Raw genomic sequence first — 22,709 nt, 5'->3', positions numbered from 1 at the left:
TATATATATATGAGTAGTGGAAGTATGGCGCTACAGGTGTGTGTGAATAGATACAATGACGGAAGAAGTAAAATACTATAGTTCGGGCACTCCTTTAACAATATAAGGTGTCAGCTGACCCCTAAATATTTGGCAGGGATAAGCTGCCTTTAGATTTAGATATGGGAAAAGGGATAGGGGTGTAAGCGACTAACAGTGTCTGATAAATTATATAAATATGAAGACTATTGCAGGATACGTATTAGAAAAAAATAACAATATATTTATTTATGCAATTTAAAACAGGGATGGGCTAAAATATGGAGGATATAAAATACCAAAAATACACGAGGTAAAATATATAGCTAGAACCCTGGATCACATAAATTCAGTAAAATCAATATTATACTGATAAAAAGTCTAAGATAAGAGAGAGTCAGTAGAGGTACACCTAACGCGTTTCGTCCATCAGGCCCCTTGATAAGTCTGGACGAAACGCGTTGGGTGTACCTCTACTGACTCCATTTTTAAAGATAAGCAACACTCTCTTTCCCCTTTGATCCTATAGATGGGAAAAATTGGGAAGAACCCCCAGCCGTAGACTTATCGGTCTCCCGCCTCTCAAAAGAGGTGGTACTTCCGGATCCTTTCCCTTGAAGGACCCTGGGGATAGATAGATAGATAGATAGATAGATAGATAGATAGATACTACACTAATGTCTATTTACAGCAGCTGGCGTATTACAGAGACCTGTGCTGGCAGGTTGCTAGATGTCACATGCCATACATACATGGGCGACTCCAATTCAAGAGGGCCTTGTGGGAGATATGCCCCTGGTCACTATGGTGACCCTCTAAAAACACGACACTGACTGCACGCGTCCTGTGTGACTCGCTCAAAAAAATAGGCGCTATAAATGCTAGGAGTACTGCCATGGCAGTGTCGGCGCGCAGAGCTTTGTGACTGCGTCAGTGGGTAGCAGACGCAGATTCCAAGCGCAATGTGGAGTCTCTTCCCTTCTTTGGGGAGTGGCTATTCGGGGTTGAGCTTGACACGTGGATTTCCTAGGTTACTGAGGGAAAAATCCACATTTCTCCCCACTGGGGCTCTCCCGGCTAGGCGTGCCTACCCGGGACCATCTACCCAGTCCTTTCGGACTACAAGATTTAGATTAAGAGCCAGAGGTGCCTCCAATGCTGCGAGAGGCACCAGAGGTAAGAGGCTGCAGCTGGATCTCAGGACCCCAGTACCAGTTCAGCCTCCACACAGGCCTCAGCATGACTGTGTCCCCCCACTCGTCACTTCAGCCGCATCTGGGAAAGCACCTGCCAGGATACCTGGGTAAAGGACCTCATCTCTTAAGGCTACAAGCTGGAGTTCCATGGTGCTCCTCCCCAATGATTTTCAAATCAAGCTTTAACAGTTTCGGAGGACACACGTGTTACGCTGCGACAGACCATCCTACTGTTGGTCCAGTCCAAGTCATTGTTCCAGTGCCACTACAACAACAAGGAAAGGGTTAGTACTCCAACCTGTTTGTGGTACCGAAACCGGATGGTTCGGTAAGGCCCATTCTGAATCTAAAGTCCTTGAACCCTTACCTAAAGGTTTTCAATTTCAAAATGGAATCCTTGCGAGCAGTGATTGCGAGTCTGGCAGAACGGGAGTTCATGGTCTCGCTAGATATTAAAGACGCCTGTCTCCATATCCCGATTTTGCCGCCTCACCTGGCTTACCTGCGGTTTGCCCTGCTGAACGATCACTACCAGTTTCAAGCACTACGTTTCGACCTGTCCTCGGCTCCGAGGGTCTTCTTGAAGGTGATGGCGGAAATTATGTTCCAGCTCCGATGCCAGTGGGTCAATATGGTCCCTTACCTGGACGATCTCTTGTTGAAAACGAGATCCAGGGAGCTGTTATAATTCAATATATACCTCACTATTCAGCTTCTGTCACATCATGGGTGGATCCTGAATTTACAGAAGTCACACCTCGAGCCTACTCAGTGGCTCATGTTCTTTGGAATGTTTCTGGATACGGTGGCTCAGAATGTGTACCTCCCGGAGAACAAAGCAAGAACACTCCAGGAGATGGTCCGACAGGTCTTGCGGCCTCCTCGGATATCCATCCATCTTTGCATAAGATTGTTGGGAAAGATGGTGGCCTCATACGAGGCCATCCAGTACGGAAGGTTCCATGGCAGAACGTTTCAATTAGATCTCCTGAGCAAGTGGTCCATTTCTTATCTTCAGATGCATCGGATAATACGTCTGTCACCACAGGCCAGGATTTCCCTCCTGTGGTGGTTACAGTCCTCAAACCTGCTGGAAGGTTGCAGTTTCGGGATTCAGGATTGGATCCTCCTCACGACGGATGCGAATCTGAGAGGATGGGGAGATGTCACCCAGGGGGCTCAGTTCCAGGGCAGATGGTCAGCCCACGAAGCCCTGCTTCCAATCCACCTTCTAGAACTTTGGGCTTTCTACAATGCTCTACCTCAGGCCTCTCCTCTGCTCAGGAATCGGGTGATCCAAGTCCAGTCGGACAACGCCGCCACAGCAGTGGCTTCCATAAATTGGCAAGGAGGGACCAAAAGCAGAGCCTGCATGCGAGAGGTGTCAAAACTACTCCTCTGGGCAGAAAGAATCGCAAAAGTGATGTCCGCCATCTTTATTCCGTGGGTGGACAACTGGGAAGCGATCTTCCTCAGCCGCCACGATCTCCACCTGGGAGAGTGGGGTCTCCACCACCAGGTGTTTCAACAGATCATCGACTTGTGGGGCTGCCCACAGATGGACTTGATGGCTTCTCGACTCAACAAGAAGCTTCCCTGGTGTTGCTCAAGAACCAGGGACCCTCAAGCGAGGGAAATAGACACGCTGATGTCTCCTTGGCTTTATCCGTTGGTCTACCTGTTTCCTCAGATTCTGTTGCTCCCGAGGGTGCTCAGACGAATCAGGGAGTCCAGGCAATTCTCATTCACCGGTTTGACATCGGAGGGCGTGGTATGCAGATCTTCTGGACCTGTCCGTGACAAACCCTTGGCCTCTGCCACTGAAAAAAAAAAAGGCCTGTCCAAGAAGGTTATTGCAACCATGGTTCAGGCCAGAAAACCTGTTCTGTCAAAACACTATCATCATATCTGGAGGAGATATGTCTCCTGGTGCACACATCCTCCTGCAGAGTTCCACTTAGGACGTCTCCTACGTTTCCTGCAGGCTGGTGTGGATAAGGGCTTACGTCTGGGTTCCCTTAAGGTCCAGATTTCAGCTCTCTCAATTTTCTTCCAGAAGAAGTTGACAGTGTTGCTAGAAGTTCAGACCTTCTTGCAGGGAGTTCTCTACATACAACCTCCATTTGTGCTGCCCATGGCACCCTGGGACTTGAATGTGGTGTTGGAATTTCTACAGTCCTCCTGGTTTGAACCTTTGATGAGGGTAGAAGACAAGTACCTCACGTGGAAGACAGTGATGTTGCTGGCCCTGGCTTCTGCTAGGCGTGTCTCAAAATTGGTGGCCTTATCGTGTAATAGTTCCTACTTGGTCTTTAACGAGGACAGAGCTGAGCTCAGGACTAGACAGCAGCTCCTGCCGAAGGTCGTCTCTGCATTACACTTGAATCAACCGATTGTAGTCCTGTCAAGTTCTGGTACATCTGCTCCTCCGGAGTCGTTAGATGCTGTGAGAGCCTTGAAGATCTATGTCAGGAGAACGGCTCGGATCAGAAAGACGGATTCCTTGTTCGTGCTATATGATGTGCAGAAGAAGGGTTGCCCTGCTTCTAAGCAGTCCATTGCTCGTTGGATTAGGTTTACTATCCAACAGGCCTTTGTGTCGGCAGCCTTGCCCGTTCCACAGTCTCTGAAGGCCCTCTCTAAAATATTGGTGAGGTCTTCCTGGGCGGCTGCCCGTGGAGTCTTGGCCTTGCAACTATGCCGATCTGCTACCTGGTCGGGGAAGAACACCTTTGTGAAGTTCTACAGGTTTGATACCCTGGCTAAAGAGGATTCCCAGTTTGGGCAGGCGGTGCTGCAGACGTCTCCGCACATTCCCGCCCGTTCTGGAAGCTTTGGGACGTACCCATTGTACTAATTCCCCCAATATCGCTTATGGATGCTAGAGAAACTCGGGTTTTAATTACCTACCGGTAAATCCTTTTCTCGTCCATAAGGGATATTGGGCTCCCGCCTCAGTGCGTTGACTTTTCGGCAGGTTTTCTCTTTTATGGTTACCGGATCAGCTGTTGCTGTTTGTTACCAGCTGTTGCTGGTCGTTTTATGTATGTAATTGGTGTGCTGGTGTGTGAATCTCACCACTCGTTGTTATGTTCCTTCTCTCAAGTATGTCCATTCTCCTTCGGGCACTATTTTACCTATAACTGCTTTTGGGAGGGGGCATAGAGGGGAGGAGCCAGCACACCCAGTTGAAGAAATGTAAGGTGCTTCGGCTCCTTTGGACCCCATCTATACCCCATCGTACTAATTCCCCAATATCCCTTATGGACTACGAGAAAGGGATTTACCATTAGGTAGTTTAAAATCCTATTTTTAGAATAGTGGTATTGTGGAAATTTAGTTCTAAGTGAATTACAGCTCAACAGTAAGTAAAAGTAATTAAAAAAAAATGGCAATGATCCTGTGTAAAACAATAGAAAAATATTAGAAACATCGGTTTTGCTGGACTTTTTAATTTTTTTTCAAAAAAAGGACATTTGTTACATCCTAAATTACAACTATTTAATAGAACTGATGTAAGTTTGTATTGTTCCAATAAATTATATTTTGAAAGAACATTTTCAGGCTCCTCCCACTTGACATAATATTCCCCTCTGTCCTGGTTAAAGCTTTGGCCTGAGATAATGTTAGTAAACAGAATTTATCTTTCAGTGAAATTAAGAAAAAGAAGAAGCCAGATGACTCTGAGGAATTCAGGCAATTGGAAGATGCAGACAAAGCCGGGGTGGCTGTACCCCAGAGTGCACCACAAGGGGGTGCTCTGCAGCAGCCACTGAAAAGAGGACAAAAGGTATTAAATCTACGCATGCTAGGAGTGGGGGTGAGAACATGCTTTGTAACTTTGTTATAGATGAGTCTAGTTTCATTGCAGCGATCTTTCTGGGTGAAGCCATCTTTCAGACTTGCGCAGCGACCGTTACAAGCCGGTACTGCCATCTGCCAGAAATTTTTAACCGTATTTTCCTATACATTGGGATTTGAATGGCAGCCGTCATCACAATACAGTCTACACAATACATTTATCAATAATGCCCATCACTATGAATAGGGGGTTGTAGGGAGGGCATAGAGGGGAGGAGCAAGTCACAATTCTAAAGAATTTAAAGTGCCGGCTCCACTTGACCACCATCTATACCCACTGTAATGATCCTCCAGTGTCCCCTAGTGGATGAAGGAGAAAAAGGGTTAAGAGGCGGAGAGGCTGCATTATTTGGTTTGGTCATTGCATTGTGCTGGCGGCTTGTTCGGACATTTCCATTCCACAAAGAAACTTGAATTTTGCATCAGCTCAGACCTCTCTGTCTCAGTCTCGTCCCTTTACTTTGATGGACCCTGTTTTGTGATTTAATGTTGCAGTACATTGGAGAAGTGCATTTTCAGGCATATACTGAGCATAAAACACACCATACCCAAACCAGCGACATGTAATAAGACCACTCCATCATTCTCATAATTAATGTAAGTCAACTAAACAGGGCATTAATCAATCATTAAAAACAGTAACGATTGATTCAATGAAAAGATTGGTTGTTAAGTGGATGGCGCTCGCTTTGTACACTGCTTCTCTGGATACTTTTCCACCTCTCTGCACACATACATGCACACAGCGGGAGCCACGGCGTAAGGCTCCCACTGCTAGGGAGATGGGGGAGACCTCACCGTACAAGTAGATGATCAGCCTGACCATAGGGAACGGGGTAAGTATGGTTCGGAAGAGGGGATGCGGTGCAGCAGAGATTGGGACGGGGGCCAGAGCAGGACACAGTACTGAATAACAATGTATACAAAAGTGACTATAGTAGGTACAGAGCTTGTCCATAAGTAATAGGTAGCTGGATGTGTATGAAGGCATAGAGGGAAATATGGTCTCACTTCTGAAACTGGGGAGGGGATCCAAATCAATGCCGGCAAGGCGCAGCAGATGGAACAGTGGGATAGGGTTGCTCTTTAAAAAACTTTATTGATTTTTCATGAAAAACTATTGGAGGTAATAGTGGATATAGGTGATAGATCAGAGGGGAAATAGGGGATGGTGTGTAGTTCAGTACAACAAAGGACAGGTTACTCCATCATTTTTAGAGAGAGCAATCAGAGCTTAGGAGAATGCTGTGTCTTCATCTCACATCATTGTGAAGCAGTACAAAAGTATGAGTTGATGAATTGTTTAGCAAAGACCGTGGACCAGTGATTTCACAGCCATCCTAATTGGCATACTGTGGTTTATCATCACTTATTGTCTTACACATTATAACTGTACAATTACTGGGGACTGGTGGGAGATTCAGCCGTTTCTGGTGGAGGGGGAAATACAGATAATCAATTATAGTTTTATTTTGTACTAATGCTGCAGTGGAAAATCAGAGTAGTATAAAGTAGTCATGTTTCATGTGTATAGTTGTTTAAAAGCTTCAGTTGTCCATTTCTCCCCTCCAAAATAGCCCTATAAAAATAAGCTGGAAAAGTGGGGCTTTAAATAAAAAAAAACTTTCATTGTAGAATATACTTTTCTAATATAGGGCCTAATTCTGAGTTGATCGCAGCAACAACTTTGTTAGCAGTTGGGCAAAGCCATGTGCACTGCAGGGGGGGCAGATATAACATGTGCAGAGAGAGTTAGATTTGGGTGGGGCGTGTTCAAACTGAAATCTAAATTGCAGTGTAAAAATAAAGCAGCCAGTATTTACCCTGCACAGAAACAAAATAACCCACCCAAATCTAACTCTGTCTGCACATGTTATATCTGCCTCCCCTGCAGTGCACATGGTTTTGCCCAATTGCTAACAAACTTGCTGCTGCGATCAACTCAGAATTACCCCCATAGTTAGAACTTAGCATTTTTTGTCTCTCATTAAATGTCCCAACTTTTTCTCCTTCATCCACTAGGGGCCACTGGAGCGTAGTTACAATGGGGAAATAGTAGGCAGTAATTGGGAGCTGGCACTTTAAAATTCTCACACTGTGGCTAGCTCCTCCCCTACTATCTCCCCTCCAACCCAGTCTTAGTTTATTGCCCGAGGTGAGCTGGTTCACTTGGGTTTAGCTGAAGAATTTTTTTATTATTTTATTTTTCTTACTTACACACACAGACTGGCAGCTCTGCCACTGCCAGTCTGCACCGCGGGAGCTGCCGGCGGGGTCCCATCGCAGCTGCGTGCGGCTCGGGATGGGCCCCGGCTGAGGGAGACACTGAGCTCTCCTGAGTTGGCGGACACCGCTGCGTGCGGCGCGTGTCGGGGCCGCTCCACCAGCAGAAGATTCCGGCAGCAGGGCAGCGGTAAGTCTCAAAAGTGGCCGGACACCGCTGCGTGCGGCGCGTGTCGGGGCCGATCCACCACCAGAAGATTCCGGGCGGTGAGTATATGCGGCCGGACACCGCTGCGTGCGGCGCGTGTCGGGGCCACTCCATCAGGACAACAGCGGTGAGTACAGACGTGTGCTGTGTCTTTTATTCACTCCCCGCTCCCTGCTCCCATACATGGGGGCCACGACCCTGGTCTAACACCCCTCTGTGTAATGCATGACAAAAAGGAAAAGATTTTTATTTTAGATGGCACCTTTATATTTAGGCGCCATTACTAGGGGAACGGAGCTTAATCCCGCTCGACCCGGCGGGCTAAGCGCCCCCGCTCCCCAGCCGCGGCTCACAGGGCCGTCAGGGGATGCAGGGCGCTCCCCGCTAATGTTTGCGCGGGAGCTTCATACAGAACACAGTTCGTGCAGAGGGGGCGGAGCTTTCTCCCGCTCTGCTCGGCGGGCTCAGCTCCCTGGCAGCGGCGCGTGTGAACGGCGGGGGAGGCAGGACGCTCCCCGCCTTTCTTAGGGCAGGAGGGCTACAGGTTTTAAATTAAGGGGCTTCTGTGGCTCATGAAGCGCCCGGGTTGCAGTGCACATAACGGGGGGCGGGGCTTCCTCCTGTCTTGGACCTCGGCTCCCGGCGGCCACCTGCGGCTTGGTTGGTGCTGGCGGCCATTTCCTCTCTGCAGGGGAAACCTCTACCCGGACTCCACTGCTTGCTGTGAGTGTCAGGATCTTATCACTGCAGTGAGTGGTCTTTTCTTAAGGTGTTCCTCCTGTAGCATACATATATATATATATATATATATATATTGTATGTATATATATATATATATATATATTTATATATACATATCTTGTAGATATATTATATTATATTTTATATAGTTTGTATTATGTATATAATCAACTAGCGCCGTCAATTTTAAAGTTAGGCGCCAGAGTGGGGGGGGCTTAAACCTAACGCTTAGGTCAGTACCCCTTTGTAAGGGGGGCTAGTGCTGTTAATTCAACACGGAGTCCCCTGTTTCTGGTATATGGAGTCAGCTCACTACTGTTCTTTATCAGGACACAGTTAGGCTCACTGAATATTTACAATAATATAGAAGACCTGGGTTCACGTCCCACATTTCTTCACCCTGCCACATTGATTTTTCCCCCGGCTTTACTGACAGGCTGCCCGCCATTTTGGGCAACCAGTGGAGCTTACTGAATTAGCAGTACACTACATACACGGGTGTTGTCACCCCTTTATTACTCCATTGTGTCACTTGGTAATAATACGGTGTGTAATTTGGGGGAATGTGTGTGGTGTCAGCCAGATAGCAGCTGTGGCTCGGTACGCTTATAGCGGGGACAAGACACCAACTTTAAGGGATATGCGCCTGTCACTGCACGTTATAGTGCAGAGTTTATAGAGGGTTACACTTCTTTAACCTGCCTTTTCTCTTTTCGTTTAACTAAACGTAACACCCAGGACAGAGAATTCCCAGTTATGTGTAGATTGTGCGGTGGAGCCATCTAATTAGCCCTCAATGCAGCTGCAGGACGTTCCTGTTTGATCAGCTCAGCTTATGCAGGTAAGGTCACCGTTACCAGAGACCCCGTCCGTCATTTCTTCTCCCCGGGTTTCTAAAAGGAGGTTGCTAACCTCAGTGTTACACGACGCTGCGGATGATAGACCTCTCTGGAAGGAGGCAATGGATGTCCGGGATACCTAGGATGTCTGTTTTCGGTGCATACGACTGCACGTTTTCAGGTTTCTAAAAGGATCTTGCTAACCTCCAGGTTACACGAGATACGGACTGAACCAGTATCTCCGGATATTGAGGCGTATTGTACAGCAGTTCGTCTGGTGCTGCAGGTAAAGAGGTCGGACACTTCAGGTCCCTCGGGGTTTGACGCCAAGGAAGAAATGACATCGACTTGTTCAGTTTCGAATGAGCTGGGCATGCTCCGGTAGGCGGCCGGGAAACACCCGAATTCACAATTTCAGGTATCGAACAATGTTTGTTTGCCTATCCTTTTCCCGCAGATAGCAGGAAACGATATCAGACCTCTCCAGGGTATACCCCTCAATGTATCGTCGGTCCAACAGGCTGCCGTTTTTCCTGGGGCAGCTTTGCTGAGGGATCCATCTGAGAGACATATGCGACAGCAGGGGTTCGACCTTATCCGGAGCAGGTAGGTTGTGGAACAATTGTCCTCTAGGGTACTGGATAATTCGCATCAGGATCAACTGATGCTTTGGGACAGATCAGAATCACGATTCTGCTTTATATTCTTTTGAGGTCTCCACGTCTGTATACTCGGAACCTGCATTTTCTCTAACGTCCTAGTGGATGCTGGGGACTCCGTCAGGACCATGGGGAATAGCGGCTCCGCAGGAGACAGGGCACAAAAATAAAGCTTTAGGATCAGGTGGTGTGCACTGGCTCCTCCCCCCTATGACCCTCCTCCAAGCCTCTGTTAGGTTTTTGTGCCCGTCCGAGCAGGGTGCAATCTAGGTGGCTCTCCTAAAGAGCTGCTTAGAAAAAGTTTTTAGGTTTTTTATTTTCAGTGAGTCCTGCTGGCAACAGGCTCACTGCATCGAGGGACTTAGGGGAGAGAAGTCAACTCACCTGCGTGCAGGATGGATTGGCTTCTTAGGCTACTGGACACCGTTAGCTCCAGAGGGATCGAACACAGGCCCAGCCATGGAGTCCGGTCCCGGAGCCGCGCCGCCGACCCCCCTTGCAGATGCCGAAGATGGAAGAGGTCCAGAAGCAGGCGGCAGAAGACTTTTCAGTCTTCCTGAGGTAGCGCACAGCACTGCAGCTGTGCGCCATTGTTGTCAGCACACTTCACACAGCGGTCACGGAGGGTGCAGGGCGCTGGGGGGGCGCCCTGGGCAGCAATGTATAATACCTTTCTATGGCTAAAAAATACATCACATATAGCCCTTGAGGCTATATGGATGTATTTAACCCCTGCCAGATCTCACAAACTCCGGAGAAGAGCCCGCCGAAATAGGGGGCGGGGCTTATTCTCCTCAGCACACAGCGCCATTTTCCTGCTCAGCTCCGCTGTGAGGAAGGCTCCCAGGACTCTCCCCTGCACTGCACTACAGAAACAGGGTAAAACAGAGAGGGGGGGCACTTTTTTTGGCGATATTACTATATTTAAGCTGCTATAAGGATACAACACTTATATAGGGTTGTTCCCATATATATTATAGCGCTTGGGTGTGTGCTGGCAAACTCTCCCTCTGTCTCCCCAAAGGGCTAGTGGGGTCCTGTCTTCAATAGAGCATTCCCTGTGTGTCTGCTGTGTGTCGGTACGTGTGTGTCGACATGTATGAGGACGATGTTGGTGTGGAGGCAGAGCAATTGCCGGTAATGGTGATGTCACCCCCCAGGGAGTCGACACCGGAATGGATGGCTTTGTTTATGGAATTACGTGATAATGTCAGCACATTACAAAAATCAGTTGACGACATGAGACGGCCGGAAAACCAGTTAGTACCTGCCCAGGCGTCTCAGACACCGTCAGGGGCTGTAAAACGCCCTTTACCTCAGTCGGTCGACACAGACCCAGACACGGACACTGAATCTAGTGTCGACGGTGAAGAAACAAACGTATTTTCCAGTAGGGCCACACGTTATATGATCACGGCAATGAAGGAGGCTTTGCATATCTCTGATACTACAAGTACCACAAAAAGGGGTATTATGTGGGGGGTGAAAAAACTACCTGTAGTTTTTCCTGAATCAGAGGAATTGAATGATGTATGTGATGAAGCGTGGGTTAACCCAGATAGAAAAGTGCTAATTTCAAAAAAGTTATTGGCATTATACCCTTTCCCGCCAGAGGTTAGGGCGCGCTGGGAAACACCCCCTAAGGTGGATAAGGCGCTCACACGCTTATCAAAACAAGTGGCGTTACCGTCTCCTGATACGGCCGCCCTCAAGGATCCAGCTGATAGGAGGCTGGAAACTACCCTAAAAAGTATATACACACATACTGGTGTTATACTGCGACCAGCCATCGCCTCAGCCTGGATGTGCAGTGCTGGGGTGGTCTGGTCGGATTCCCTGACTGAAAATATTGATACCCTGGATAGGGACAGTATTTTACAGACTTTAGAGCAATTAAAGGATGCTTTTCTTTATATGCGAGATGCTCAGAGGGATATTTGCACTCTGGCATCGAGAGTAAGTGCGATGTCCATATCTGCCAGAAGAAGTTTATGGACACGACAGTGGTCAGGTGATGCGGATTCCAAACGGCATATGGAAGTATTGCCGTATAAAGGGGAGGAATTATTTGGCGTCGGTCTATCGGATTTGGTGGCCACGGCAACTGCCGGGAAATCCACCTTTTTACCTCAGACCCCCTCCCAACAGAAAAAGACACCGTCTTTTCAGCCGCAGTCCTTTCGGTCCTATAAGAAGCGGGCAAAAGGACAGTCATATCTGCCCCGAGGCAGAGGAAAGGGTAAGAGAGGGCAGCAAGCAGCTCCTTCCCAGGAACAGAAGCCCTCCGCGGGTTCTGCAAAGCCCTCAGCATGACGCTGGGGCTTTACAAGCGGACTCAGGAACGGTGGGGGGTCGACTCAAGAATTTCAGCGCGCAGTGGGCTTGCTCACAGGTGGACCCCTGGATCCTGCAGGTAGTATCTCAGGGTTACAGGTTGGAATTCGAGAAGTCTCCCCCTCGCCGGTTCCTAAAGTCTGCTTTGCCAACGTCTCCCTCAGACAGGGCAACGGTATTGGAAGCCATTCACAAGCTGTTTTCTCAGCAGGTGATAGTCAAGGTACCCCTCCTACAACAGGAAAAGGGATATTACTCCACGCTATTTGTGGTACCGAAGCCGGACGGCTCGGTAAGACCTATTCTAAATCTGAAATCTTTGAACCTGTACATACAAAAATTCAAGTTCAAGATGGAATCACTCAGAGCAGTGATAGCGAATCTGGAAGAAGGGGACTTTATGGTGTCCCTGGACATAAAAGATGCTTACCTGCATGTCCCAATTTGCCCTTCACATCAAGGGTACCTCAGGTTCGTGGTGCAAAACTGTCATTATCAGTTTCAGACGCTGCCGTTTGGATTGTCCACGGCACCTCGGGTCTTTACCAAGGTAATGGCCGAAATGATGATTCTTCTGCGAAGAAGAGGCGTATTAATTATCCCTTACTTGGACGATCTCCTGATAAGGGCAAGGTCCAGAGAACAGCTGGAGGACGGAGTAGCACTAACCCAAGTAGTGCTGCAACAACACGGGTGGATCCTGAATTTTCCAAAATCTCAGTTGACCCCGACAACACGTCTGCTGTTCCTGGGAATGATTCTGGACACGGTTCAGAAAAAGGTGTTTCTTCCGGAGGAGAAAGCCAAGGAGTTATCCGAACTTGTCAGGAACCTCCTAAAACCAGGAAAAGTGTCTGTGCATCAATGCACAAGAGTCCTGGGAAAGATGGTGGCTTCTTACGAAGCAATCCCATTCGGCAGATTCCACGCACGAACTTTTCAGTGGGATCTGCTGGACAAATGGTCCGGATCGCATCTGCAGATGCATCAGCGGATAACCTTATCGCCACGGACAAGGGTGTCTCTTCTGTGGTGGTTGCAGAGTGCTCATCTGTTAGAAGGCCGCAGATTCGGCATACAGGACTGGGTCCTGGTGACCACGGATGCCAGTCTGAGAGGCTGGGGAGCGGTCACACAGGGAAGAAACTTCCAGGGAGTATGGTCAAGCCTGGAGATGTCTCTTCACATAAATATACTGGAGCTAAGAGCGATTTACAATGCTCTAAGCCTGGCAAAACCCCTGCTTCAGGGTCAGCCGGTGTTGATCCAGTCGGACAACATCACGGCAGTCGCCCACGTAAACAGACAGGGCGGCACAAGAAGCAGGAGAGCAATGGCAGAAGCTGCAAGGATTCTTCGCTGGGCGGAAGATCATGTGATAGCACTGTCAGCAGTGTTCATTCCGGGAGTGGACAACTGGGAAGCAGACTTCCTCAGCAGACACGATCTACACCCGGGAGAGTGGGGACTTCATCCAGAAGTCTTCCACATGATTGTGAACCGTTGGGAAAAACCAAAGGTGGATATGATGGCGTCTCGCCTCAACAAAAAACTGGACAGGTATTGCGCCAGGTCAAGAGACCCTCAGGCAATAGCTGTGGACGCTCTGGTAAAACCGTGGGTGTTCCAGTCAGTGTATGTGTTTCCTCCTCTGCCTCTCATACCCAAAGTACTGAGAATTATACGGCAAAGGGGAGTAAGAACGATACTCGTGGCTCCGGATTGGCCAAGAAGAACTTGGTACCCGGAACTTCAGGAGATGCTCACGGAAAATCCGTGGCCTCTACCTCTAAGACGGGACCTGATTCAGCAGGGACCGTGTCTATTCCAAGACTTACCGCGGCTGCGTTTGACGGCGTGGCGGTTGAACGCCGAATTCTAAGGGAAAAAGGCATTCCAGAAGAGGTCATTCCTACACTGGTTAAAGCCAGGAAGGAGGTGACTGCACAACATTATCACCGCATTTGGAGAAAATATGTTGCGTGGTGTGAGGCCAGGAAGGCCCCCACGGAGGAATTTCAATTGGGTCGATTCCTACATTTCCTGCAAACAGGATTGTCTATGGGCCTCAAGTTGGGGTCCATTAAGGTTCAAATTTCGGCCCTGTCGATTTTCTTCCAGAAAGAATTGGCTTCAGTTCCTGAAGTCCAGACTTTTGTAAAAGGAGTACTACATATACAGCCCCCGGTTGTGCCCCCAGTGGCTCCGTGGGACCTTAATGTAGTTTTGGATTTTCTCAAATCCCATTGGTTTGAGCCACTCAAATCGGCGGATTTGAAATATCTTACATGGAAAGTAACCATGCTACTGGCCCTGGCTTCAGCCAGGAGAGTGTCAGAATTGGCGGCTTTATCGTATAAAAGCCCATATCTGATTTTCCATTCGGACAGGGCAGAACTGCGGACGCGTCCTCATTTTCTGCCTAAGGTGGTGTCAGCGTTTCACCTGAACCAGCCTATTGTGGTGCCTGCGGCTACTAGCGATTTGGAGGATTCCAAGTTGCTGGACGTTGTCAGGGCATTGAAAATATATATTTCAAGGACGGCTGGAGTCAGAAAATCTGACTCGCTGTTTATACTATATGCACCCAACAAGCTGGGTGCTCCTGCTTCTAAGCAGACGATTGCTCGTTGGATTTGTAGCACAATTCAACTTGCACATTCTGTGGCAGGCCTGCCACAGCCTAAATCTGTCAAGGCCCATTCCACAAGGAAGGTGGGCTCATCCTGGGCGGCTGCCCGAGGGGTCTCGGCATTACAACTCTGCCGAGCAGCTACGTGGTCGGGGGAGAACACGTTTGTAAAATTCTACAAATTTGATACCCTGGCTAAAGAGGACCTGGAGTTCTCTCATTCGGTGCTGCAGAGTCATCCGCACTCTCCCGCCCGTTTGGGAGCTTTGGTATAATCCCCATGGTCCTGACGGAGTCCCCAGCATCCACTAGGACGTTAGAGAAAATAAGATTTTACTTACCGATAAATCTATTTCTCGTAGTCCGTAGTGGATGCTGGGCGCCCATCCCAAGTGCGGATTGTCTGCAATACTTGTACATAGTTATTGTTACAAAAAAATCGGGTTGTTCTTGTTGTGAGCCGTCTGTTCAGAGGCTCCTACGTTGTCATACTGTTAACTGGGTTCAGATCACAAGTTGTACGGTGTGATTGGTGTGGCTGGTATGAGTCTTACCCGGGATTCAAAATCCTTCCTTATTGTGTACGCTCGTCCGGGCACAGTATCCTAACTGAGGCTTGGAGGAGGGTCATAGGGGGAGGAGCCAGTGCACACCACCTGATCCTAAAGCTTTATTTTTGTGCCCTGTCTCCTGCGGAGCCGCTATTCCCCATGGTCCTGACGGAGTCCCCAGCATCCACTACGGACTACGAGAAATAGATTTATCGGTAAGTAAAATCTTATTTTCGCTTGGGCTGTCTTAACCCGACGACCTCTGGGGCTGCGCCAGTGACAGGTGAACACGGAATCCTAAGGGGCAGCTGGTTCAGGGGAAGGAACTTCCTGCATGATTTCTCGAACCATTGGGGGTAAGTCCATTTTTCTTTCCCCTACTGCTGCCCCAGCTCCAAGACGGACCTTTACCGGTCTTTCCTTTAGATCTTTCCGTGCCCTTTCAGGCTTTCGACTCCAGGTCAGGGGCGGTATCTCCGTCGCCAAGGGATCTCAGGGTAGCAGGCGGAAGCAGAGGTTCAGCATCCTCAGTCCAGTCTGATTTTAGGTCATCCAACACTGCAGGTCAGACCTTCCTACCACCGAGGGGGTCCCAGGGCAGGCGCCTGTCGGTGGTCTTACTGGGAGGTCTGGGAAGGCTTGGGCGGTTACAGACTCGATTTGGGAGTCCAACCGTCTCAGTGGTCCCTCGGCATGGGTCGGCCGGCTTACGATGACAAGACAGGCGGCGCTCCAGATGCTTCTAACCGCAAAGGGTGTTGATCCCTGTCTTCACATATCATTTGAATCGGGGCATTTCTCAGGCCTTTGTTTTCTTTTCCCGTGCCAAAGCCAGATGGCTCGGCTAGGCCTATTCTGGCCTTAGAATCCTTTCAGTCTGTGATTGCTAGTTTGAAGAAGAAAGGGGGGTTTTACGCGTCCCTTGTCTTCAAGCATGCCTGTTTACTGAACTCCGTTGGGTTTCCTCATCGGGCTTTTCTCATATTCGCATTACAGGATACTCATTTTCACGGTCAGTCCTTTCCATTCGGTCTCTCTTCCGCTCCCACTGGGTTCATGAAGATCACAGGATGGCTCTTTTTCAAAGGCAGGAAGTGACGTTTGTTCCCTAATGGGACAATCTACTGCTGGAATCCCACTCTGCAGATTAGGTTGCTACTGAATATCCGAAGGATCCAGGAACTTCTGGTTCGACACGAGTCCACTTTTTGCTCCTCATAAACGGTTCTCAACCCGGTCCGTCAGAGGATTTTTTTCTTCCTCGGGACCAGGTACTCTATTCCTTCATTAAAGTTGCGACGCGATGAGTGGTCGCCTACATTCCCCTCTGAGCGGAGGACAACAATCTTCTTTCCAGGTCAAGCCGCCAGGTTAGACTCCCGGGTGAGGGGACATTTCCCGGAGTTTTGTCAGCTGGTCCGCTGTTGGCGGAGATTTCGGATCGACCTTAGGACATTCTGACTGACTCTTTAACCCTTTGCTACTCTCGGACGTGACCTCTGGCGGCAATAGCAGAGGATGCCCTCAGGGCTCCTTGGAGTTTCTGGTTAGTCTATCTTGCCTTCTTTCCTATTATCTACCTCACTTTTGGTAACACAGGAGGAGAGAATGCACGCTAGTCCTCCCGGTGGCTCCGGTTTGGCCGCGCATGACTTAAAGTTCCAGCCTGCACCTGTTGTCAGTAGAGGAGCCTTGGCTCCTACCTCTGCAGGACTGTCTACTTCAACAGGGTCCTTTTTCTTTATTCAATCTTACACTGGTTTCGTTTAACGGCGTGACTGTTCACGAGACCTCAGAAGGGAGAAGTTCCCTAGTTCGGTTATGCCTACTGGGCCCCGATTTCGGAAGTCGGCTACCTCTTCTCGCTTTTGCCACTTGGGAAACTTTAAGGGGCATAGTGTGGATAACAGGGGTTTTCCCCTTTTGATCTACCATTCAGCCGTCAGCTTTGGTTTTCTCTGGGTGGTTTACTCGGCTGCGCTTCAAATTACGTTGACCTGAATTTTAGGTCTCTGCTCTTTCGGTTTTCTTCCAGCAGTAATTATCCTGGCGGCCGTAAGTCGGGCTCTCTTTCAGGGAGTACTCTATTGGCAACTCCCCCTTCCTTTTCAACTTGGGTTACGGCTGAGCTTCAGACTCAGCGGTCGTTTCTTCCAGGGGGGATATCTGTTTTTCATATAAATCTGACACTTGTGTTTTCGGCCCTCTTAGAATGTTGTCAGGGCTCACCAACTCTCTCTACAGAGGTCTTCGGCTATTCGACGAAGTGTTTTCTTCTTTGTTCTGTACGATGCTCCCGTACTAAATAGCCGTTGGATACATCTGACCATCAGACAGTCTTATTGGCGGTTGCTCGGGAGCCTCCGTTTTCCATCTCAGCGCACTCTATGCGCGTTGTGGGACCTTCGTGGGCGACTGCCCGTGGAGTCTCCATGACTACTTTATGTCGGGCGGCTACTTGGTCGGGCCGACATACGTTTGTCAAATTCTATAAGTTTGACACTTTTGCGGCCTCTGCATCACAGTTTGGCCGAGCGGTTTTACAAGACTCTCAGCGCTCTCCCACCCGTTTTGGGAGCTCTGGGACGTCCCCATTGTAACTACGCTCCAGTGGCCCCTAGTGGATGAAGGAGAAATCAGGATTTTGGTACTTACCGATAAATCCCTTTGTCCGATTCCACATGGGCCACTGGATGCCCGCCCAGCGCTGTTTCCTCCTTGTTTTTTGCTTAAAGGTTTGCAGATCACTAGGTGCCTGCTTGTTCAGTTCAGGTTAACCTGCTTTTTGTTAGGTTTTGTTCCAGGTTTAGTTTGTGTTATCCTGGTTTACAGGGCGTCATTAACCTCCTCTACCTTAAGGTTTGTTTATTCCAGCTCTCCTCGGGCACAGTTTTACGTAGACTGGCTTGGAGGGGAGATAGTAGGGGAGGAGCTAGCCACAGTGTGAGAATTTTAAAGTGCCAGCTCCCAATTACTGCCTACTATTTCCCCATTGTAACTACGCTCCAGTGGCCCCTGTGGAATCGGAGAAAAGGATTTATCGGTAAGTACCAAAATCCTGATTTTCTGAGAATTGTGTTCAAATGACTCCATTTCTGATCCTGCCAGAGTAAAATTAAGAAAATGAAAGAGAAGTACAAAGATCAGGATGATGAAGATCGAGAACTTATTATGCAGTTGCTCGGGGTAAGAACATACGCTAATCGTGTAGGTTTCACCCTCTGGAGACGCAGTCGGTAATCTCGCTGCTCTGTAGTCCGCAGGGTCCAGCAAGGAAGAGAAGGTAAAAAAGGGAAAGAAAGGAAAGACAAAGGAAGAAACAGCAAAGAAACAGCCACAGAAGGGAAAAGGTGGAAGTGGGCCTATGAAGAAAGATGGGTCTGGATTTACAGAGGTCTTTATAACACAAGATTTACAAGACATTACATTAGAGGAGCAGCAGGATGACAAGGTAGGTAAGGGCAATTGGGACACATGAAGCTATACACTATTTATTGTTTTGTATTACTGAGACTCCTGTACCACTGGCAATAAGGTCTTTACAGATCTTGATAGGTTGTAAGAAGTGGGCTAACCCCATTTTCAGAGGAGTTTTGTTTTAGTGCACTAGTTGCATGCACACATCTGTACTGATGTCACTGGTTCCTAGGTAATGGATAGGCTGCATTTTCAGTGATGTCACTGGTTTCTGGGGAATGGATAGGCTGCATGCTCAGTGATGTCACTGGTTCTTGGGGAATGGATAGGCTGCATGCTCAGTGATGTCACTGGTTCTTGGGGAATGGATAGGCTGCATGCTCAGTGATGTCACTGGTTCCTAGGTAATGGATAGGCTGCATTTTCAGTGATGTCACTGGTTCTTGGGGAATGGATAGGCTGCATGCTCAGTGATGTCACTGGTTCTTGGGGAATGGATAGGGTGTCACTGGTTCTTGGGGAATGGATAGGCTGCATGCTCAGTGATGTCACTGGTTTCTGGGGAATGGATAGGCTGCATGCTCAGTGATGTCACTGGTTCTTGGGGAATGGATAGGCTGCATGCTCAGTGATGTCACTGGTTCTTGGGGAATGGATAGGCTGCATGCTCAGTGATGTCACTGGTTCCTAGGGAATGGAAAGGCTGCATGCTTAGTGGTGTCACTAGTTCGTAGTGCATGGATAGGCTGCATTCTCAGTTATGTCGTTGGTCCCTAGTGAGTGGATAAACTGCACTCAGTTATGTCACTGGTTCCTAGTGACTGGATAGGCTGCAATCTCAGTGATGTCACTGGTTCCTAGGGAATGGATAGGCTGCATTCTCGGTGATGTAATTGGCTCCTAGGGAATGGATAGGCTGCATTCTCGGTGATGTAATTGGCTCCTAGGGAATGGATAGGCTGCATTCTTGGTAATGTCACTTGTTCGTAGGTAATCTTCCCACAAAATGTCTTCTGCAAAGTATCGTACGTTTTCAAGTAATTTGAAAGCTGAACACTGTGTTTTCTTTCACATAGTGCCTTAGTGAGTCTAAATAGTACATTTACTTTACATTCTCTTGAATATGTTTGACAAAACAGCTGCTCTGTAATGCGTTGAGAAAGGTTACATGGTCAGTAGTTATAGGAAGAGAAACAAGTTGTGTTCCATTTAGTTTTTACCCTCTGTCATGGACAGCTTGCAAGCTGGAATTACCTTGATCTGTGACATTAATCTCGCCTTGGTTCTTACAGTTAAGCTGTGATGTCCTTAGATAGTTCCGTGCTCCAGATTCACTATCACTGTATATGTGATTTGTCTGTTTTATATATACAGGATGATGCGGATCAGGAAGCTCCTGGATCAGAGGTATCTATCTCCACTTGTAGAACATGTTCATGGTTGCTATTTATTATCTTTATTTACAAAATAAGGGAGAGGGTATGGGGGCGTGTAAGAATTTAGTACCTACCTGTTTATTGTTATTGTTGGAATAAAATGTGAATCATGAATTCCGAAGAGCTACAATGATGGGTTGGTCCTGTGTCCAGTCAGCTAGGAAATGGCAGAAGTGAGGAGGGGCAGACCTTTTACTTATTTAGAGAAATGGACAATTAATACAGTATATGTTTTGGGTTATATAAAGTGTGTTAGTGGGTTCAGGAAAGGAGGGGAAGTTTGCAGCATAACGGTTATAGAACATGCATACAAGTAATAGACCATCATTCCTATGCCTTGGGCATTTTTAGGTTGCTGGTGACTCTCCAGCTATTGTGGAACAAGTCCCAGTATGCCAGCCAGGGATAGTATAGTCATGCAGCAGCTGAGAGCCTGCCTCTGGTGTAAGGTCCTCTGCGTGTACCGATGTAATTAATCTATCTTATGTTCCTCCAGGAAGCCGAGAATCTTTTGGACTCCCTGACGGGACAGCCAGACCCAGAAGACGTTCTGCTTTTCTCTGTGCCAGTCTGTGCACCTTACACTGCTATGACCAATTATAAGTATGTTCTAGTTCTGTAAATGTTCTAGCTTTAAGATACCGCAAATTAATGGTGTTCTGTATGTTTAACTTGTATTTACATTCTAGAAACGTGCACTTATTTCCACTATGCTTAACCTATCCACACCATAGGAACTTTGCCGATAGTAGCCCAACATTGTTCATTTTATGGTGACTCCCTAATTGGTACAAGGTAAAATGATCAATGTTGGTGTCACAGTGAGCCACCGTTGTTTCTGATTAGTCTATGTGATTTGGGGCCTACACACTTATATTTTGCGTGTTTTCATTATTTTCAGGTATAAAGTTAAACTAACTCCAGGAACACAAAAGAAAGGAAAAGGTATGTGACAGGATGCGCTTACTGTGCCACCTTGTCGGGACCATAGTTTCTTTATCATCCACTAGGGGTCACTGGAGTACTCTTGGTCACTGGAGTACTCTTGGGATATGGACGGGCGTAGCCGAACAAAGGCACTGAATATTCAAATTTAGGACCCTCCCCCCCCTCCATATCCCCAAGTACCTCAGTGTACTTTGCCAGTGTTTTTTCGGTGCTCACAGATGAACATCGGCTTGTGGCAATGGCCACTTTTCAGAAGATTTTTATTTTTATTTTTAATTTTTACACTTCCCGTCCCAGTTTCTGGAAAAACTTGGGTCCGGGATGGTGCCGCTGCAAGGCAGCGTATGGCGTGTCGGTCCTCACAAAGAGCACCCTCACAGCCACAGGCGCTATAGGGCAGCGCATGGCGTGTCGGTCCTCACAAAGAGCACCCTCACAGCCACAGGCAGCCACTGTCTCCTGCAAGCTGAACGGAGCTTACAGAAAGAAGATCCGTTACAGCCAGGATGTGACAAAGAGCTGGAAGAAGGACTGAAACGGAGCTTACAGAGAGCTCGTCACAGCCAGGATGGAGCAAGGTATGGGTGTCAGGGCGGTCAGCTCACGCTGCCGCCCTGCTGTGTGAGTGTTATACTGTACAGGGAGCTGGCCGCCGCTGAGCACGCCGCTGACGGGTCCCGCTGAAGTAGTAAGGACCACTTCTTATATATGAAGTTCCACCTCACTCGTACATGACTCTCCCTGCGCTGAACTAAGCAGAGCGGCCGCACGTCACTCAGACGCCGGCCGCTCTTACTGCTCTGATGGCCCGGCACCGCTACATAAGCAGAGCGGCCGCACGTCACTCAGACGCCGGCCGCTCTCACTGCCCTGATGCGGCACCGCTACACGCCGCCGACACTCTCCGGGCGCTGAACTAAGCAGAGCGGCCGCACGTCACTCAGACGCCGGCCGCTCTCACTGCTCGGATGGCCCGGCACCGCTACACGCCGCCGAGACTCTCCTGGGTACTAAAGAGTGGCCGCACGTCACTCAAGGACGCCGGCCACTCTCCCAGTGAAACACCGCAGACACAGGGAGACTGTGTACTGCTGTAGGAAGGAGCTTCCGGTCAGCTCCCCGGCGCTACATTCAGGCTCTCCTGCTCTCCCTGCACCCGATCCCCGTACGCTGCAGGTAACATGGGGATGCAGGGGGGGGAGGGGGAATAATACCCATAGCAGCAGCAAAGGCTGCATGGGTTCAAAATAAACAAGCAGCGCAGCACTTTAAACAATGTACATGTGTACTGTGATATATGTTTCAGCACGTTTTATATATATAATATATAATGAAGCTTTTGCTGGCAGAACTGTCTATAATATCAGCATGAACTGTGATTATATGTGTAAACACTTTGTATATATATATAATATATATATGAGGCTTTGGCTGGCCATGGGTTAGCAGTGGCATAACCTATTGCACGTTTAACCATGTTTTCTGTTATTTTTGGTTAAGGTTGCAAGATAAATACACTGCAGGCAGTGCTCATATTAATTGACTAAATGCATATATTTTACTGTATCCTACACCTGGGTTATCACTGTATAATAGGCTATTAAGCATAGTAACTGTATAATAGGCTATTAAGCCTATATTAAAAC

At 48.3% G+C, this 22,709-nt stretch overlaps 1 protein-coding gene across 2 annotated transcripts in view; it reads left to right on the top strand.

Moving 5' to 3' along the window:
- Positions 1-22,709, top strand: part of NEMF (nuclear export mediator factor) — a 191,266-nt gene that overhangs the window by 138,034 nt on the left and 30,523 nt on the right. For both annotated transcript variants that reach the window (XM_063947548.1, XM_063947547.1), the window contains exons 26-31: positions 4,866-5,004; positions 18,371-18,448; positions 18,519-18,713; positions 20,054-20,086; positions 20,612-20,718; positions 21,017-21,060. In XM_063947548.1, coding sequence (XP_063803618.1) covers positions 4,866-5,004; positions 18,371-18,448; positions 18,519-18,713; positions 20,054-20,086; positions 20,612-20,718; positions 21,017-21,060 — 596 coding nt within the window. The remainder of the gene's footprint in view (positions 1-4,865; positions 5,005-18,370; positions 18,449-18,518; positions 18,714-20,053; positions 20,087-20,611; positions 20,719-21,016; positions 21,061-22,709) is intronic.

The sequence above is a fragment of the Pseudophryne corroboree genome, chromosome 12, assembly GCF_028390025.1.
Source record: "Pseudophryne corroboree isolate aPseCor3 chromosome 12, aPseCor3.hap2, whole genome shotgun sequence".
In the NCBI taxonomy this organism is placed as follows: Eukaryota; Metazoa; Chordata; class Amphibia; order Anura; family Myobatrachidae; genus Pseudophryne; species Pseudophryne corroboree.
The sequence above is the reverse complement of the archived record's forward strand: the minus strand, read 5'-3'. Positions and strand labels throughout refer to the sequence as shown.